General features: G+C 31.0%; 2 protein-coding genes across 3 annotated transcripts; one reads left to right on the top strand and one right to left on the bottom strand.

Annotated features, from left to right (window-relative positions):
• The first annotated feature begins 10,536 nt into the window (after positions 1–10,536).
• Positions 10,537–14,133, top strand: LOC105967124 (cell division control protein 2 homolog A). Its single transcript, XM_088818173.1, has 9 exons — positions 10,537–10,851; positions 10,973–11,450; positions 11,521–11,705; positions 11,861–11,981; positions 12,364–12,537; positions 12,754–12,917; positions 13,154–13,241; positions 13,340–13,393; positions 13,686–14,133. The coding sequence occupies exons 2-9, from the start codon at positions 11,442–11,444 to the stop codon at positions 13,773–13,775; spliced, it is 885 nt and encodes a 294-aa protein (XP_088674299.1). The 5' UTR covers positions 10,537–10,851; positions 10,973–11,441; the 3' UTR covers positions 13,776–14,133.
• Positions 14,134–14,394: 261 nt separating this feature from the next.
• Positions 14,395–20,924, bottom strand: OVA4 (Nucleotidylyl transferase superfamily protein). 2 transcript variants are annotated; one of them, XM_012991699.2, is made up of 15 exons: positions 20,765–20,924; positions 20,506–20,655; positions 19,628–19,715; positions 18,985–19,026; positions 18,580–18,669; positions 18,365–18,487; positions 17,722–17,793; positions 17,351–17,463; positions 17,175–17,196; positions 17,016–17,081; positions 16,774–16,830; positions 16,216–16,262; positions 15,994–16,075; positions 15,363–15,452; positions 14,395–14,903 (listed from the first exon to the last, which is right to left on the bottom strand). In XM_012991699.2, exons 1-15 carry the CDS (start codon positions 20,830–20,832, stop codon positions 14,769–14,771), a joined length of 1,245 nt encoding a protein of 414 aa, XP_012847153.1. In that variant the 5' UTR covers positions 20,833–20,924; the 3' UTR covers positions 14,395–14,768. The 2 variants fall into 2 exon arrangements, with proteins under 2 accessions (XP_012847153.1, XP_088674298.1); XM_088818172.1 differs by having other exon boundaries at positions 20,506–20,658; positions 20,765–20,904.
• Between the last annotated feature and the right edge of the window lie 515 nt (positions 20,925–21,439).

Genomic DNA, 21,439 nt, shown 5'->3' with positions numbered 1-21,439 from the left:
TTTTATTGCAATTGGTGAAAATATTTAGTATAAATCTTAGGGAGAAAATATAATTTTCGATCAACTTGATGATAAAGTAGCTAAATGCTTTTTTTAATTTTTTTTAAGTAAAATATTTTTCGTGATAAAATATTAAATTACCTTCACTAACTTTAAATCATTCAGGGAGCATGATGAATGATTTATTGTTATTTTAGGATGTAAAATGCTAATAATTTTTTTTAGGGTGCAAAAGTATCAAAAAACTATATTTCAAGGGTGCAAAGTGAAATTAAAACCTATGCTTAATTGGTAGAATAAGCCAATAAAATTTATTGAGACCGTAGGATAAACAAGATATATTTTACAATATATTTAGAAAAATTAATAAGAAATCTAAGTATAGTGGGGCCCATTTAATGTTGATGTGTTATCTTGACTTAAAAGATCACAAATCCAGCTAGTGGGCCCAATTTCTAGAAGGTATAAACATCATTAAGCCCGTGCGATTTGTTCTAATATTAGTATTTACTAAAATTCAACTTGCTTTTAGCCGAAACGGGTCCACTTGGGGAAAAAAAACGTCTCGGTATTTAGGAATAATATCTTGTTTAGATCATATATTCCATCTCCCTAAATAAAATAAAATAAAATAATTTCCCCAAATAAATTATTTCTACAAGTTTACTTAAGAAAAAAAACTAAAAAAAAAATTGCATAACAGTGATATCAGGATGGATTGTCTCAAAAGCCCACATAGTAACAAGCTGACAAACAAAATCCGGACTTACTGCTGCTTGACCCACTAAGCCAGCCATCGGCGCACCTAAGGTAGCTATAAGTGGCGGATGTGACTAAAAAGCCTACAAATAAAATCCGGACCTACTGCTGCTTGACCCACTAAGCCAGTCATCGGCACAGCTAGGGTAGCTATAAGTGGCGGATGTGACTGCAATCGCCCCACAGACAAAGAAAGACGGAAAAAACTTGAAAGTTATATAGATTAAGGAAAGACTCACTTGTGAATTAAAAGGAAGCGATCGCACCCGCGAACCCTCCCTATTTGAACTGACCCCAACTCACAAGGAATGGGACAACTTGCATTTAGATTCAAACACTATTGTGTTTCCCGCACTCAGAAGTAGATCCCACTCGCTTACAAGAATAAATATCTCAGAAATGAACTGAGATTCATATTATGTGTGTTAGTTCCACTCTCTCTCACCCACAAAAGGGCTTACTATATAGACAAAAAAGTTGATTCGTCTCTAAACTAAAGAGCAAGAAAGGAACGACCATCGTCATAGTCTAACGATTGTGCCGTCGGAAAAATACCAAGAGGCATTTGATGCGAAGGTACGATCAGACGACAGATATAGGAGAAAACTCAGAAATTTCGGTTTGAGAAATGCCAATGTAAAATACCCCGAGTAAAGGGTTAAGAACTAACAGTGGAACTCAACAACCAAGATCAATAATCTATATAGCCTTCCAAAATTTTGGCGGAATATTAGTGGATTTAAGTGTTTGGCTCCTGAATAGTTGGACTGCAGTAAGAGAATTTAAATTAATGGGCTGAATTCCAAATAATTTTGTTGGCCCAAAACCAAAAAAGTTTCTTATAGTCAAATTTGTTGGCGGTCAACGAGAAGGAAAATACGCCACACCTTCATAAGAAAACGTGGCAAATGGCATCTCACAAGAGAAACATTTCATTATTAAAGGCGTGGAATAATTACAATTTAATATTTATAATATATACTTGTAAAATATGACTATATGGCCCTACTTTGTCCTCCTTTTTTCCTAGTAATATAAAACTTTTTGAAACAATTCATATAACTTGAAGATTTGTCAAAAAGTTAGATGAGTAAATTTAATGATTAGTGCGTTGGTGATAAATCACTTCCAAAAAAATTCAACAAATTTGAATTTCTTTTCTTTTTCTAAATTAATATTAAAAATTAATTGCGCTGAAAGAGTGAGGTTTGACTAGTGTAGGCCAAGAAGTAGACCCTTTGTCAATTTATGTTGTTAATAAAGCAATGTGAGACAAATTCTATTTGGTGATCGTTGGTAAAAAGAATTCGAATTTGAGTTGATTATTACATGTGTATTTGCTCCAGCCGTTAGGCCATCTCTCATAAAACTTGTACACTAAAGCCCATTTGATTTATAAAATCTATATATAATATAAAAAGAGAATCTATGCTCTATATGATTGACATGTGGCAAATGATGATGTCATTTGTCAAAATTGCTTAGTTGGAGTTCAATAGATTAGGTGGATTCTTCAATTGATTACGTGGCATTTGTATTTATGGATGTTTTTTAGTTCTTTCCTATTTTACATTTACACAATCATTTAATAATTACCACATGTATATATATTATTTCCAAAGTTAATATTTTATAAATTCGAATTAAAAAAAATCTTATTTATATTTTCAGTATTTCAAAATATTTTTATTGAAAAAAATTCATGAAACTCAATTTTTTTACGAATATTCAAATAATTTTCATAAAAAAATGTTTTTTTAAATACTAAAATATTAAAATAAAGGAATATGTTGTTGTTGTTGTTGTTGTTGTTGTTTCATGCATTTAATATTTCATGCATTTAATATTCTATAAATTCGAAAAATATTTTTTTTTAATAGTTTAAGTTTTCGAAATATATTTTCCACCTATATTTTTTTAAAATTCAGAAAACTCAATCTTTAATGTATAAATATTCAATTTTTTTATATCATGTATATATTTTCGAATTTTTTAATATTATGTATATATTTTTGATTTTTATTATATTATGTTTATATTTCCGTAATTTTTGTATTTTTTTTTTTTGTATTTTTTTAGTATTAGATCTTTGAAATATATTATATTTATAGGATTTCACAAACTAATTCGAAATATCATGTTTTGAGGTAATTGTTTGATTTTTTTTCTTTTTAAATCCGATAGTATATATATTATGCTTTAAATATATTGAATTGTAACTAATTTCTAAGAAAAGATAAATCTTCAAATATTAATTTTGGCAAACATATCATAATTTTATTATTTGATTTGATAAATGTGAAGGATTTAATATGGGAAAATAATATATTGATTTTATTTCCCATTTTGAGAATAAAATATTTGCATGACACAATATTGTACCATAATTATTTAAATTTGCTTATTGATTTCCGGAAAAGAATGATTTCTTAACAATTAATTGATTTGTGCCTTAATTATGTATTATTTACCTTTTTAGCAAACTAAAGACAAGTATAAAATAATTTTTACCCTACACTCATCACTTTCATCCAATTTCGTTCTAGAAAACTAAATTTTCCATAAAGTTTCATTTTTTCTGTTAATTTTCGCATGCTTTATATTTATGTGTTTTTATTATTAATTATGTCGTATTCATACAATAATTATTTATAATTTTATTTACATATAAGATTGTATATCTAACATTTTATTTTTTTTTGTTTATTATTGCAGATATAGTCGGCAAAGGTTTGTTTTTCGTATTGATTGATTATTTTATGTTAAGATTTAACTCCATAATAGTATATCATTACATTAAATAATTGTCTTATTTGAAATTGCAAGGAAAAACTCAAGACTCAATGACAATATAGAGATTATAGGTAAGACTCAAGACTCGGTGACATCAAATAATTGTATTTTTTTGGATTGTGCCAAGAGAGCCGGTGAGTGGAGTTTGATTGGTCTACCAATTGTTCATACGAATTTATATTAAAAATATATATATATATATATATATATATATATATATATATATATATATATATATATATATATATATATATATATATATATATATATATATATATATATACAACGAGTATTGCCGCAATACAAGATTCGTTGTGTATCATTTTCTTCTATGGTGCAAAATGGACATTTTTTCCACTATGTTTAAGATTGTTGATACTATATGATTTGATTGCATTTAGTTGCTTATTTTAATTTCTTTAATGTTGATTTTCATTTTTTTTCAAATATCTATGTTGTTTTCTTAATCATTATGATTCATGTTGAGTAAAATTTTGTTCTGGTTATTCATCTGGACTTTTTACAATAATTCAATACTTAGTGTAACGAAGAAATAATTTTTTTTTTTTTATCTCTTACGTGAAATATTTATTTTATTTTTCTAATCCATAAGTTCTTATAAAATTTCGAAACAAATAAATATTTTGTATTATCTATAAATGAAACTGTTTGTTTTGGTTATTATAATTTTGTAAAATCTTTAATTATTAATTTAAATGTAAAAGTGAGCTTTTAGAACTATTAGTGTGCTGAAATATTTGAACAGTTCACATAACCTTAAATGTCTTAAATTATCAAACATATTGGTAGAAATATATTTTTATGTATATATATATAATAAAAAAATATCTTTAAAGAACTTTTAAAATAGTATATCATACTTTACCTTATTAAAATATATTTTTAATCATATTATTAATATACAATATTGGTATTATTGATAATATAACAAAATATTTACTAATGGGCAATTCGAGCTACTATGTAAAATATCGTATTTAGTTTGGTTACCTACATGAATATTACTTACTAAAAAAATCAGAACCCCAACTACAAATATGTGGTATATTTTTTTTTTTTTTTTGCTAGATTTAGTTTCATATATTAATTGTCAATTTTGATATAATTTATCTTACATGTGTAACTAATTCTTACAATAGATATAATCAAAATAAATATAAAATATAATTTGACATGACGTCGATTTATTAGAACTTAAATACTATAATAACATTTAAATGAGTTTCTAAAAAAAAAACTTTTAAATGAGTTATTACGACTCTGATTTTTAAGTTACAAAATATTTGGTAAACATATAAATATTTCTATGGGTTATTATTATACATGCATGTGGTGATATATTACAAAATATTTTAGTATTATGGACCTCACATATCTGAAAGTTATTAAATATATATTCGTACTTACTCTTTCCACAATTCCTATAGATGAAAAATAATTACTTTTTTACATTATAGTTACTAAAATATTTAATTGTACTAAGATATTTAAATATGCTATAAATTTAAGTAATGAAATTTTTAAGTTTTTTTTGCTTAATCTTAGAGTTCTAAACATTACTGAAATAACATTTAAATGGCTATGTATACAATATCATAAATTGAATTCCTTTTCTTGACAATTTGCTTTTGATAAATTAGTAAACAAAATTGTAAGGGTTTAAATATGTAAATATACAAAATTTTATTTTTATTATTATATATATTCATAAATAGTTATATAGTGAAAATATTTATAAAATATAATGTAACATGTAAGAGTATATATATATATATATATATATATATATATATATATATATATATATATATATATATATATATATATATATATATATATATATATATATATATATATAATATTGATATTGATATTTTCTCGGATATTGAAAATACTGTCAAATTCATTTAATCAAATAATGAACTACGGTCTATCATAAGAAATAAATATTATTAAGGATTGTTGTGATGATTTTAATATAAAGGGCGAATGACAAAAAAACCCATCACATGGGACTTAAATGCATTTTGGTACAAAAAAAACAGTCTCTCTATTAAACTCATCCCCATGTCTTTAGTCTAAAATACCCTACATAAAATAATTCTTATCAATTCCACCCATTATTCTCTAACTTCATTAATATTACACATTGACCCCGAATTTAAACAAATATATCACATTAACCCCCCAAAATTTTTTTTTTCAGAAAATAATTTTTTTTCTGAAATGTTTTTTTTTTCCGGCCAGATTCCGGCGTTGACTTTTTTTTTTTTTCTTTGAAAACTTTTTTTTTTCCTGAAATTTTTTTTCTGGCCGGTCAACCACCGTTGACCGTCGGTCTCCGGCGTTGATTAATATTACTATCTTGACTACTAAATTACTGTCTCAGACAGTAATATTACTGTCTGGGACAGTAATATTATGAATATTGCCGAACAGTTATATTATTAATATTATTGTCTAAGACAGTTAAATTACTGTTGGAGACAGTAATTTAGCAGCCAAGGCAGTAATATTAATTAAAATAATTTTTTTTAAGAAAAAAAAAAAAGAAGTCTATTAATAGTTAAATTACTGTCTCCGACAGTTAAATAACTGCTGGAGACAGTAATTTAGCAACGAATACAGTAGTATTAATTAAAAATATTTTTTTTAAGAATAGAAAAAGTCAATTAACAGTTAAATTACTGTCTCCGACAGTTAAATAACTGCTGGAGATAGTAATTTAGCAACGAATACAGTTATATTAATTATAATATTTAAAAAAAAATCAATTAACAGTTAAATTACTGTCTCCGACAGTCAAATAACTGCTGGAGACAGTAATTTAGTAGCAAAGACAATAATATTAATTAAAATATTTTTGAAGGAAAAAAAAAGTCAATTTACAGTTAAATTACTGTCTCCGACAGTTAAATAACTGCCGGAGACAGTAATTTAGCAGCCATAACAGTAATATTAATTAAAATATTTTTTTTAACAAAAAACAAAATTATAAAAAAAAAAAAAGTCAACGCCGGAGACCGCGGTCAACGGCAGTTCACCGGCCGGAAAAAAATTATGTGGAAAAAAAGTTTTTCAAAACAAAAAAAAGTCAACGCCGGAGACCGGCGGTCTCCGGTGGTGGCGGGTCAAAATTTGGGTCAAAATTGAAATTATGGTTAAAATTGGTTAATTAATGAAATTTGGCTAAATTGGGGGTGTAAATCATGAAATTGTAGTTGAATTGAGTTTTAATGAATTAGGAGTAATTTTGGTATACATAAAGGGATTTTCCTTATTTGCAAATAAGTTTGAATGAGCTGAATTTTTTTGAAAGACAAAAAAGTTGGATGTCCCTCTTTTAATTAAGTGTCCTTGTCATGGGTCTATTTGCCATTTACCCTTAATATAATTAATAATTTCATAAGAAGTCAAATTATTTAAAAAATTAGATAGATATAATATTAATAATATTTTAATTATACTATTTAGGTTATCCTTGCTTGAGTACTCATTGCTTATCTTTTCAGTAAGGTGCAATTTTTTCTGAATTTTAGAAGTCGGTCAATATGTATTTGCAATCTCTTTAGGTAGGAGATTGCTTCATGTGCATATGATGTTGTAAATAGGTCAATAGGTTGGTGAAGATTTCATTTCTATTTGTCATAATACTTCAATCGTTTTTATTCAGATGGTTATTATGTCGGCATACGATCGATAACAAGTTTATCTAAGTTGAGGAAGTACATTTTTACTTTTTGGGGGAAAATACTAAATTTCTAATGTATTGCGACTCAATTTCATAAAACATTTAAACTTTGAGTATTATAATGGGTTTATTATTATTAGTATTAGTATGAGTATTAGTATTAGCATTAGTATATATTAATATTAGTATTAATAATAGTTGAGTATTTGCATTAGTATTAGTATTAATATTAGTATTAGTATTAGTATTAGTATTAGTATTAGTATTAGTATTAGTATTAGTATTAGTATGAGTATTTGTATTAGTATTAGTATTAGTATTAGTATTAGTATTAGTATTAGTATTAGTATTAGTATTAGTATTAGTATTAGTATTAGTATTAGTATTAGTATTAGTATTAGTATTAGTATTAGTATTAGTATTAGTGTTAGTAATGTGTTAGAATTGGTGTTAATATTAGTATTAATATCAGTATTAGGTGGCGGCTGCTAAAACATCGGATAAAGCAGAACACTCAAAAAGTCAAGAAGACTCGGCTTAGTATTAATATTAGTATTGGGGTATTAGCATTGGTATATGTATTGGTATTAGTATTGGTATTAATATTGATATTAGTATGAGTATTCGTACGTGTATGTGTATGAATATGAATATTATTATTAGTATTAGTATGAGTATGAGTATGAGTATGAGTATGAGTATGAGTATGAGTATGAGTATGAGTATGAGTATGAGTATGAGTATGAGTACGAGTATGAGTCTTGGTATTTGTATTGGTATCGGTATCGGTATCGGTATTGATATTGGTATTGGTATTGGTATTGGTATTGGTATTGGTATTGGTATTGGTATTGGTATTGATATTGGTATTGGTATTGGTATTGGACATTTGTATTAGTATTGGTATTGGTATTGGTATTGGTATAAATATTAGTGTTGGTTTTAGTATTGGTATTGATATTGGTATTAATATTGATATTAGTCTTAGAGCAACTCCAATGAGAGATATCAAAATAGAGCATTAAATATTCATTTGATAATTGATATAATACTTTGATACTTTTAGAAAAAAAATAATGGTTTTTTAGTTTGATACTTCATTTAGTTCTTGCATTGGAGTTGCTCTTAGTAATGATTTTAGTATTAATATTGATTTTTGTATTAATATTAGTATTACTATTAGATGAATATTAATATAGTATTAGAGGTGACATGGACTATTATACGTCGCAATATGGAGAGTTAAGAGTAGAGGTGTCATGGACTATTATACGTAGTAATATGGAGAGTTAAGAGTATAGGTGGCATAAAAATATTCATCAAACAGGAATAGACGACTAATATTACTTACAATAATGTCTACTAGGAAGTTTTTCAGGGAATATGAATGTACATCAGAAAATTGTATATTGTGATTCAAATATACATTTGTTGTTTGTATTTTTTATTTGTATAATTATTTTTCCGTGTTAGTTTACTTGCACTTTATGCTAATTTTATTGCATACTCCACTGAATTTGTTTTTTTTTTTTTTTAATAAAGGTGATTTAGTACAAATTGTATTTATTTTTTACACTTTTGGGTGATTATGTTTCAGTAATGTGTATCACTGATTGCAATTGAACAACGAAAAATGTGCATGTTACTCGCAAAGAGAGTTATAAGCGATGTTAATGCATATGCTCTAAATCACTACTTTGAGAATTAAGTTTATGTTAAGGATACGAGTGTATTGGACGAGAAAGTTGTACAATTTGGATCAAATAATGTATCTTAATTTTTATATCACAATTTTGGTATTTCATATTTTCTTTTGTCATGTACTTTGTTTATATCGGTACTTAAATCAAATGGAATTGCTATTGTTTTTAAACTTTTTAGATTATATCGTAATATATATCAACTATTCAAAGCTTTCGTTCGATTATTTTATCTAAAACATATTTTCATTTTTTATATTACTCCCATGCCGATTAACATTCTCTTTTCATTCATAAAAATGTTTGATTTACCTCATCGTCGTGTTTTAGTCATTAAAAAATTATACTTAGAATTGATCCCGTGCATCGCACGGGTGAATTACTAGTATGATTTTACAATCTAATAATAATTATACAGTTGGATTAGATGAGGTCCATGCATAAACTTACAATAAATCAAGATAAGATTTCATTTTTGTCTTCAAAATTATGTACCAACCAACATATTATTGAACTAGCCAAATATCATATATAAAATAATTATTTAATTTATCATGATTTATTTCATCAACCAAACTATAGACATCAATATATTATGCACTCAATAAAGCATGATGGCCCAAAATAGTATTCGCAAAATATAAAATCAAGCCCGTACAAAATTTGAAGGCCCAAAATAACATAAAGATAATTAAAGAAAAATAAAAACGTAACTAAATTAGGCAAATGCTGAAAATTGCAAAAAATAGAACGAACAAATATTCCATCTAAGACCTTAGGTAGAAAATAGAAATCCATTAAATCTTTATTATAATTTGATAAGTAATATTAAACTTCTCGTAGTAATCTATTTATAAATACTAATAAAAAAAATAGAGTAAATTACGGTCAACCCCGAGGTAATGTCGAATTACGAAAAACCCCCTCATCTTTGGGTAATTACAACCACTCATCAACTACGAATCTTCTTACATGGTATCAAATTCCACAGAATCTTATAGATTTCGTGGAATTATTCTCTAATTTTTATTCATTTTGTGAAAAAATGCAGTTTCTGATGCATCATAATCTTATATTTACAAGTCAAGAGACACATCTTATGATCATCTTGTTTCAAAATATGGAGCTCGAATGGAGTAAAACGAGTACAAACTGGAGAATATTCCACATAATCTAGAAAATTTCACTAAATTTGACACCGCAATGATAAACATGTAAGAAGATTCATAGTTTGGGAGGCAGTTGAAATTACTCAAACATGATAAGTTTTTTCGTAATTTAACCTTACACATTAGGGGGTGAACCGTAATTTACTCTAAAAAATATACAATATTGTCCGGTAAAAAAAATGTCTCTACACTTACCATAGTAAAACTTCGGTCAAAAGTCAACACCCAATCAGTGAATTTTAAGAAATAAATAAAAAAAAGAAATAAAAAAGAAAAAGGGAAAAAGGAAAAAAAAAAAAAAAAAAAAGCCAACCCTATATGAAAGCTTCGCACTCAATTGCAGCTAAAACAAACAGCCCACTCTCTCTTTTTCAGTCGCACTTCTCTGGTACGTTATACATCACTCTTTATCATCTTCTCTTTTACTCATTTATTTTTGCATTTTTTTTTTTGCATAATTAAAATGTACGCGCGGTTAATGTGTGCGTGCGCGCGTGTGTGTGTTTTTTTTGGTTACGCATCGTAATTGTTTAATCATTTGATGCTAGTTTGATTGGTGTATTTGTTGAATTCTGTTAACGAGGCTTGAAAAATCAGTGGTTGAAACAGTTATTTATTTGGATTTGATTTTTTTTTGCGAAGTAATTAATTAATGTGCGTTTATCGTGCAGTTACTTTTTCTTAATTTGATCATTAAAAATTTGCTGCTGGTGCGAATGTATGTTGTTTTGTTTGTTTTTCTTATGCTAGTTTTGATTAATTATGAGCTAATTTTGATTTGTGGAAATGAATAATTTGGAATATGTAGTTACTTTTTCTTAATTTGATCAATTAATGAGCGAATGTATGTTGGTTTTTTCTGTTTTTATGTTATGTTTGATTAATTATGAGCTAATTTTGATTTGTGGAAATGAATAATTTGGAATCTGTAGTTACTTTTTTTTCCGGAATTCTAAGTGAAATCCGAACTTTTGCCGTTGATTTCGCGTCTCGATTGTAATTTGAAGAGTAGGAGAACCCTTATATCAAACATTGTTTGTATTGAATTCTAGATAAATGTTTTGTTTGCCTATTTCTGTCTGCAGAATTACTGAAATATCAATTAAATTACTTATTATGTATGTCGGTTTAGCAGAATCATTTTGGTTTTCTAAATTGTATTGGATTAACTATGTTGTCTGTGCTACACATGCCAATTCATTAATATTCATCTTACTTCTGCATTGTGGCCTAACTTTTTTTTTTCCCCTTTTTTTCCGTCACGTTTTGCGATTGTGTCGTGTCGCTGGTTGATGATTATTGACTCAGATGGATCAGGTAAATATACTCATCCAACTGTTACAATGGTCTCTTTGTTTGTGCGTGTAATGAATTGTGATGTTTGCAGTATGAAAAAGTTGAGAAGATTGGTGAGGGAACATACGGAGTGGTATACAAAGCTCGTGACCGAGTAACAAACGAAACTATTGCTCTCAAGAAAATCCGGCTAGAGCAGGAAGATGAGGGGGTGCCAAGTACAGCTATCAGAGAGATTTCTCTTTTGAAAGAGATGCAACACGGGAATATCGTAAGGTATTGTTCAATGCAATCAGAACACTTGATGTTATTCTGACAGTGTTTCAGTATGGGGAATTTGATTAAAGAACTAGTGTTAATTTTCAGACATAGTAATTAGTATGTCTTATATCTGAGACATGTTCATTTTAATAATTGACATCTGGTCATAGGTTGCAGGATGTGGTGCACAGTGAGAAGCGCTTGTATCTGGTATTTGAATATCTGGATCTGGATTTGAAAAAACACATGGATTCTTGCCCAGAATTCTCCAAGGATCCTCGTCTGGTTAAAGTACGTCACCTATCTCTGCTCTGTGAAGGTCTGTGAACTTTATGCATATCGATCATTATGTTTGTTGTGTTGGGTAGAGAGATTTATGCTTTTAGAGCTAATTTGTCTTCTTTTTGGACCGCGTAAGTCGAGTGATTGCATTTATCAGTGTTTAAATTTAAGCTGCATGATACTGAGGGGTTTGGTGGTATTCTTGTATCGAGACTATGAAGAAGAAAATTCGTCTTAAGAAATTGAGATTATGCAAATATAAGTTAGCTTTTAGAAGAAAAGTAAATCGTGTAAGAGTGCTGATAAAATACCAGAGTTGCGAGGAAACGAAAATGAGTCTCTTGAGCTGTAAATCAATGTTTCCATTGAGCCAATCTCCAACTTTTTGCAGACGTTTCTATGTCAAATACTCCGTGGCATCGCCTATTGCCATTCTCATAGAGTCCTTCATCGAGACTTGAAGCCTCAAAACTTACTCATAGATCGCCGTACAAATGCATTAAAGCTCGCAGACTTTGGATTGGCTAGAGCATTCGGCATTCCTGTCAGGACATTTACGCATGAGGTAAATAAATGTTATGGGAATTTGAACACTCTTAACAATGGCAGGCTGTTGGCTATCATACTTCATTGAATAAATTTTGTTTGCACTTCCGTATTCTAGCTAGTGTTTTATAAATGCTTCTACAAGTTCAAGAAAATACCTCTAGTTTACGACTGGAATCTGATCTTTTTGAAACAATTTTTTAACTCAATCACTACATTTTTATATCTTCTGTAGGTTGTGACACTATGGTACAGAGCTCCGGAAATACTACTCGGATCGCGCCATTATTCTACTCCAGTTGATATATGGTCAGTTGGTTGTATATTTGCCGAAATGGTAACACAGAAACCATTATTTCCGGGCGACTCTGAGATAGATGAACTCTTCAAAATCTTTAGGTGATACATCTGATTGAACACGATTTCCCTTGATTTAAATCCTGATATCACATTACGACTCTTTGCTTATCATTTGAATAAATCGACTTTGTTTTCATTTGCTCATTCAAGGCATTGAATCCTGTTATCCAAACAAAACACTACAATTCCTATCGTAACATTCATATCATTTGCTTCCAAAAACTCGATTTCATTTGTTAAACAACTTTGTTTTCGTTTTTCTTTTGGCATTGAAGAGTCATGGGCACGCCAAATGAAGATATATGGCCTGGAGTGACATCTCTGCCTGATTTTAAATCGGCATTTCCAAAATGGCCACCTAAGGTGATTGGAACGGGAATTAATTTCCGATTCTTCTCTTTCTTAGTTTATTCTATAATCATTTATGATATATAATTCGAATTGTCATCTTTATTTTGCAGGAGCTCAGAAGTGTGGTTCCGAATCTTGATGCAGCTGGACTTGACCTCCTTGGTGTAAGTCTGTTTTTTTTTGGTTTAATTTGAGGATGTCTGATAGAAGTTCGAAACTAAATAATCCTAAAAATTGGCTTTATGACCCTTTACCTAGAATTACTGAATTACTCATTTGACCTCTCGTGGTTTCTGCCTCGCATTTTTTCGAGGTGATATATTTTTGTCAGCAATAGTGTGGTGATATATTTAAGACTGATGTATTTTACACTTCACTTACTAAAGAAACTATGAGAAAGAGATTTGATTCCCAGGTGATTGATATTTTTTTTTCTTTCTGTTTAAACTCTTGCAGAAAATGCTCTGTTTAGATCCGAGCAAAAGAGTTACTGCCAGAACTGCTCTTGAGCACGAATACTTTAAGGATATCGGGTTCGTTCCCTGATTGTTTCCCCTAATGCTGGTGCAAATGTATATTGATATGTGGCGATGAAAATACATTATAATATTATGTGCGAGAAATGTTGTCTCCGTTTTTTGATTCCTTTGCTGTTATTAAAATATATATAGAAGTGATACTTGGCACAAGCAACTTGTGCAGCAACTTTGGAATTCTATGTTGCTTGTGCTCTTCACTTGCCCATATTCCCGTTTTTCGTGATCGTTTCAATTTTTCCCTATTCTTCTTCGTCCTTTTTTTACCCCTTGCTTATGTAAGACAATTATAGCTTTTGTTTGCCTTATCGTACATTATCATGGTGTGCCATTAAGCCAATGTGTTCATGTATATTTTTCGGTCAAAACTTTTTATTATTATATTGGCTTTACTGAAAGAATAGTTAACTAACATGTGATTGTTTTGAACGTCTCATTGCAAAGCTTGCAATTTTTTGTATTTTTTTTCCGTATCTTTGTCGTCTTTGTTGTTGGTTTCATAGAAGTTTAAATGTAGAAAATGCTCTGTCAATCTAAAAGATTTGAATATTCATTATCATAACTCATTCAAAGGTTGCTCACACACACACACGGAGGGAAAAGAAAAAAGGCATCCAATGTACAAACAATTTATGCAAGTTCTAAACAATCATCCCATAAAATTTTCAGCTCAAATATGCAAAGTCAACCGCAACTGTACGTACACATAGATCAACACGACTCCCAGAACCAGGGAACAGTTCTAAAAATTAGATCTGTTGAATTAGACATTGATGAATTAATCACTTATTAATTTATATGATATCAATAGATAACCAAAATTTTAGGCCATGAATAAACACTAAATGAAAATGCAACCCCATTTGGAGGAATCGAATAAAGAGCACGTAAACACGTTGTTCCCACTATACTTACCTTTTTTTCTCATCAAAGATGATCTCATTAATATAAGCCATAGAAGTGAAAGCGAATCCGACTCCCATATTAATCACCTTTTTGAAACTCATCTCCGTAAAAATCCCATTGCTTGATAGAGATTATTGACAGTAACATCTGCTATGGAGGAAGCTTTAGTAGCACCATCGGCCAAAATGTTGTCCAAGTAACTGGTATCGGACATAATTTCTGCGTAACGAACCTGTAAAAGTGGCCACATTCAATAATTGAAGGCACTGGTCTGGGATAAATATATTGACTACATGGGATACTGCATTTCTGTGATGGTTTAATATGGTTTTATCTGCGAAAAGGAAATCATTAAATTCTCCTATTGCCTAAAAGGGGTACTAATTGTCAAACGTTACAGCCTTCAAAAGGGGGTGGTAAAAGATGCATCTATAACCAAACGAAATATGACTTTTGCATTCGAGATTCAAAATTGTTGGTAAGAGTTTGTTTGTGTCTGAATTGTTTAACTCTCTAGTTAGACCTATACCATTTTCTTTTCTTTTTTTTCTTTTTTTTAGCTATTAGTAGTTTACTACTTACACGTGAATAGAGTAACATAGAGTTAACTTTGAAAAAAAAATATTCAATTTCAATGATTCTTTTAGTACGTAAATATGGATATTAAAGACGTTAAATCTGCAAGTGAAACCTGGATGGGATGAAGATGATCAACTAAAGCATCGGTAATCAGAGGTTTGAATGCTCCCCAATTCATATCTCCGCATTCTTCCACAACTTCCTGCAACAATATCTCTTAATAAGATACCACAATCAAGCTCTCTTTGTAGATGTAAAACATTGCGAGGAAGTTGTTTCAGATTAAACTTTCAACAAATTGCAGTTAGACTAGAAAAGCAAGTTAACAAGGTGGCATTGTGGTGATACTTTATCAAGTAAACCCACGACATTTTCAATACAAACATTGGTGTGATTTAAACCCACATAGGAAGATAAAATTTGGCCGATTTGCAATAGTCTGTTTATTACCTAATCTATATGCAATAGTTTCATACTTCGTGTCACATTCTGAATTTTTTACTTTTTTTTTTTTAATTATGTAACAACAGAATTGTCATATACAACTTATCCATAGGTTTACCCTCATGGGAACACTATTATAAATCTCGTTTATCTCATTGGCATAGAACTTCCACCTAACACTTACATTAAACTAATTATGCTAACTTGGCATTAATGAGAAACAAAAAGCTAAGCAGAGTTCATAAGCAAATGAATTTGTAGAAACATTTGAATATCGCTGCATAGTTTTCATTAAATACCTGTTTTGTCTTGCTCGTAATGAGCTGATATATTGAAAGAAGGTTGTTACATTCAGGTCTTTCAGGATTATCGAATTCCAAGCTGCATAATTTCAAAACAACGATGCAAGATGTTTAAAGCTGAAGGAGTAATCTTAGTTACACAAAAATAAAGAAATAAAAGAAATATAATACGATGCACGACAAGCTTCAAAAAAAAGAGAATATGCGGATAGGTCTAACCCTGGAAAAGAATCAGTCTTGCAACGCTTTATTTTGTTGGCAATGACCTGAAAAACCAGCAAAGAAGAGTTGGGAGAAAGAAAAGAAAAGTTTCTGATATACTTCTTTCATAACTCTTCTAAATTTCAGCTCTGAACAATATACAAAAATAGTGTACTATCATCACATGGGGGTGGAGAAGTTTGGGTTTCCAAATTGTGAAATCGAGTCCCCAGAGACTTATATAATAATTTCTCTTAGATTAAAAAAAAATAAGTTGCAACAGAGGAGATATGGATATCATTGCTACGAATGATGTTCGTCTGCAATCTCTAACTTCAATGGTAAATAAGAAAACTCCATACTGGTCCACCCTCTTTTCCCCATATTTCGGTTTTCAATTAACTAGCATCTCTACAAAACGAGCTCAGTAGATACTTGCATTAAAAATGACAGTCTCGACTAAAAGGTATTGTTGTTTTCTTACTAAGACTACAGCAAAAAAAACAAGCAAATAAATAAATAAAATCATAAGCTAAAGACTAAGACATAAATATAAGTAGAAATGGTTGTACTCACGTCTTTTGAGTCAAGCAAATTGATACGAGACTGATCAGATGGTGCCGATTTTGACATCTAGATACATATATCAAAATATGGTACGAGTCAGGACTATGAAAAGGTGATATGTCTAGCAACAATTTAAAGTGAAAAAAAACAAATCTCTGCATCAATAAGTAGTTAATCACTTTACAGCAAACAGGACCTCATATCTTGCAACATAATTTCTTCTAAGGCATGAAGATATTAAAACTATTAACCTTGGAAAGACCATCAGTAAGGGACATCACACGAGCTCCAGTAGGTGGAATAAGGGGTTCAGGAACCTACATCCATCAGAAAAGCATAAGAAAATCTAATTTCCAACTGGACATGTGACTTGAAATGTATTTCATAACAAATCAATGAACGAAAAGCACCTTAAAAATAGCTCCACCTCGCCTACGGTCGAAAAAAATTGATTAGATAAATCATTTAGTTTTCCTAATGCGCAAGTGGAATACAGAGAATAACAGAAAAAATATCGGAGCGGAATGTTAATATTACAGACGAGAAACAAAAAGTTCAGTGCTCATAAATTTATAATGTGCCTTACCCTCCCAGCTTCTTCCACTTCCTTCCACCGTATAAATAGTTAACACGGTTAGCTAATTCTCGAGTCAGCTCCAGGTGTTGCTTCTGATCCTCACCAACAGGGACAAAATCAGACTGCACGGAAATACTACACTTGCTGAGAATAATGAATATTCAGGCAATATAGTCACAATCATATTAGAGAAAGAAAGTATTTCTTGGCAACCATAGGCATAACCAGATAAACAAACAAACGAAGGGAAAGACTCAATCCTTTCCTAACCAATGGACATATATTGCACAAAAATTGAACAGATGCCTACGTTTTAAAGGCTTATAAGAAGTGCATGCTGTAGAGGGAGCTGCGGTAAATAGAGATAAAAGATAGTTTACCTGATATAAGAGGATATCAGAAGCCATCAGCACTGGATAGGTTAGAAGTGCAACTCCGACATTTTCATCCCCCTGCAAGCTAGAAAGTAAAATATTTAGGAATATATCATTAAAATATTGATATAGAAGACTGTTAAGGTTGTAGTTTCTTCTTCATGAACTATGATTTGAGTGTTTATTTCCTTACTTCACAGTGCTGAAACAATGTCTGATATAAACAAAAATAATATAAGATAAACACAATAAGGGCTCTTTTGGTTTTAAGGCGATGGGTTGATAGCTTATTTTGTCCCGATGTAGTGTTTGGTTTAGGGAACTGAAGTCTGGTATTGAATATTGATTAATATCCCGAAACTGAATCCGGCATTCAATTAATACAGGTTCCAGCCCAAATACCGGTATTAGTTAGATGATTGTCCACCCCACCTCACCCCCACCCCCACCCCCCGAACCACATACAGGCACAAATAAGAAATGAAGCAAAAAAAATCAGTCTGGACAATCTATATTGAACCCAAGGCATTAAGTTACATCAACATGATCATCATAGCTAATCTGAAAACAAATGTTTATTTCCCCTTTTTGGGTATATGAGAACATGAGAAACAAGAGAATGATTGATAAGATACAGCATAAAACTCACAGCCTTTCGTGATTTCTCTTTAAACTGAATCATCTTATTTAGCCATCCAATTGGGGTCGCAGAGCTCAGCAGCCACATCAATTCTACATGAGCACGGACATGAGACTGCACAAAAACTGAGGCCTGTGGTTGGAAAATTAGACATAGAGTTGTGAATAGGGATCTAAAAGTACATGACCAGCCAAAGCACGTAATAACACGAGGAAATGGTAGACCTTGGAAGTGTCCACACCACATGCCAAATATAGAGCTGCAGTATCTTTTGTCGCTTTTGATAATTGCTGTGTTTCATATGGCAACGTAATCTGCAAGATACAAGTAAGAGTAGTCTACATTAGAAAGTAAATTAACTTCACTAAGTAGGCTGAAACTCAGTGAAAAAAATAAGCCTTTAACCTCATGTTAAATCCACAACAAGTTCATCACATTCTTAGCAAGCGTCACATTCTTATCTAAATTGTGAACATTGAGAACTGGAGATCATAATTGATATGATATAGGAAGTATAACATCCAAATCATAAAGGAAAATGCAGCAGTTACTGTGACAATGACAATCCAAGAAACAAGAACAAAATGCAACTTAATAGCACAAGGTATAAGTCAAAAATCAGAGCATACCGCATGAAGATCCACAATGAAGAAGAGTGTCTCGTATGTATTCTGCAAGGAGAAAATATGTGGTGAAACAATAGCCCGGACGATTTTTTTTATGCAGTATGACAATTAAATACAAATTGTATTTTACGATCAGTAATGTGACAGATTTTTTTTAAAAGACCACAAATGTAGTAACCTTGTACCTGAAAAGCATACTTGAACAGATGTTACTGTTACGCACTGAATATGTGATATCTGATTGGATAGGGAGGAGCTCGTGCATTATGTATGCACACTCATATGAGAGCATGCTCACTCACCCTCACATATGTAATGGGATTGCTAAACTATGGATAAGTTTATAACATGCACAACATTTTTCTTTATATATATACAACCACATCATCTTAACTAGGGTCTAGGTGTCGCTTTTACTGTTTAAAAAACTATGGGAAGCTTGTCATCTGTGACGCAACAACACGGTGGTAGAGTCTGCAAGACGTCTCTCCTCCTCTCTTCCCACCAATGACTATTACCACATTTGCAACAAAGACCAATCCATCAAATACAACTAGCTAATATGTAATGTTGGAGCCGTCAAATAGCTCCTCCAAGACTGGACCATTCTTTTGCTCAATAGTGTATATAATATTTGAAAACAAACCTGCAAGTCAACCCAATTTTTTATGGCACCAAGATAATTTCCAAGATGTATGGATCCTGTGGGCTGGACACCAGAGACTATTCTCTTCCTATAAAAGAAGAAACCAAATATTATCAGGTTTTATCAAATAATTTTGATGTAAGTATAAGGCAATGCAATGATGTAATTCCCTTTTTTCCCCTTTAGAAAAACAAAACAAGCATCAATTCTGACATGTATTATTATTATTTAACAAACATAATAACAAGCCGCTTGGCATATGGTTCGTGCATGTGTCATAAACTTCCATAACTATTAAGCAACATACACCGTCATGTAGATGGATTTATCTCTGTCCACTAATTAAGAGTAATAGGATTTTATTGCCAGAATGAGAACAAGCTATTCAGGTTTGGATCAATCTCGGTACCTACAAACAATGCATGGCCTCACACTCGGATATATAGCAGAATACTGACTGTAACATTAAGGAAGCTCGTAAGGCCTACAGCGGGCATTTCAGCCAGTGAAATGGTGAATAGAAGGTCAATGACTGCTAATCAAAATGACTACAAATAAGGCTGTGTTAAATTAAACTTCAACCATCAGATAATTATCACATTTGCTAATCTTCTCCAACTTTCAAACTGAATCGAGATTCCACAAACACCAGAATTCGTCAAAAGCACAAGTCTACAAATATTAATCCAAAAAAATGACAAGCAGTCTTGGCATCAATAAGAATTAGTAGTGACTTCGGATCCATACACCGAAACATTTAAAGTAAGTAACTCAAACTCTTCCAAAAATTGCTTCATACCAAACAAAACGTAAGCACAAACTCAAACCAATACACGGAGCCAGCAAAAAAAAAAATTAAAAAATAAATAGATTAATACTTTACGGAGGTAGAGGAAGTCTCAGAAGTGGAAGGTTCGGAAACTGCGACGGTGCAAAGGCAGCGCAAACCATCTCCGATTCTTCGCCGCCGCTGCGGCTGGATTGCTCTCGTTCTATTCCAGCATTTGCTCAGGTGAACACCACTCGGCCTGCTTTGAATTACGGGAAAAAAATGTACCAACGGATTTACAACAACTGTATATAATCCATAAATTGAAGCAACAAAATTAAAAAAAAAAAAAAAAAAAAAAAACGTACGAGGAGGAGATTGAGCGGGGAGAAGCATTGGAGAGGATTAAGAAGTGAGAGAGGATTGAGCGCCCCATTACTGTAGCTACCTACTGCTCCGGGTTTTTTTCCCCGGAATTAAAAACACGCTGAGTTTGTAAAGGTGCGTGGGTCCGACGGGCTGACCCGAACCCGTCACGGTATGCATAAACCCGGTTAGGGTCAAGCTAGCGGGCCAGTTATATGGGCCACTAGAAGAATAGTAATTGGGCCTGGATCTGTTCCGGGATATTTTCCAAGCTTAATTGATTTGGGCTGTTTGAAGCATATATTGTTGTATTAATAATTAGGGTAATTAGGGTAAATTACAACCACCTCCAAGGTGTGGTCAAATTACGAAAGCCCCCCTCCTATTTGGGTTATTACGACCAATCCCTCAACTATAAGTCTTGTTACACGTTCACCCTTGCAGTTTCAAATTTAGTGAAATCTTCTAAATTATATGAAATATTATCACTTTTGTACCCGTTTTGTCCCATTTGAGCTCCACATTTTGAAGCAAGATGATCATAAGATTGTGTTTTTTGGCTTGTATATATCAGATTGTGGTGCAACAAACATTATATTTATACACAAAACGAGTACAAACTATAGTACATTTCACAAAATCTAGATGATTATGTTGAATTTGACATCATAAATGTG

Source organism: Erythranthe guttata, chromosome 5 (assembly GCF_056151865.1).
Source record: "Erythranthe guttata isolate IM_541 chromosome 5, IM_541, whole genome shotgun sequence".
Classification (NCBI taxonomy): domain Eukaryota; kingdom Viridiplantae; phylum Streptophyta; class Magnoliopsida; order Lamiales; family Phrymaceae; genus Erythranthe; species Erythranthe guttata.
This window is presented reverse-complemented; position numbering and strand designations above follow the sequence as displayed.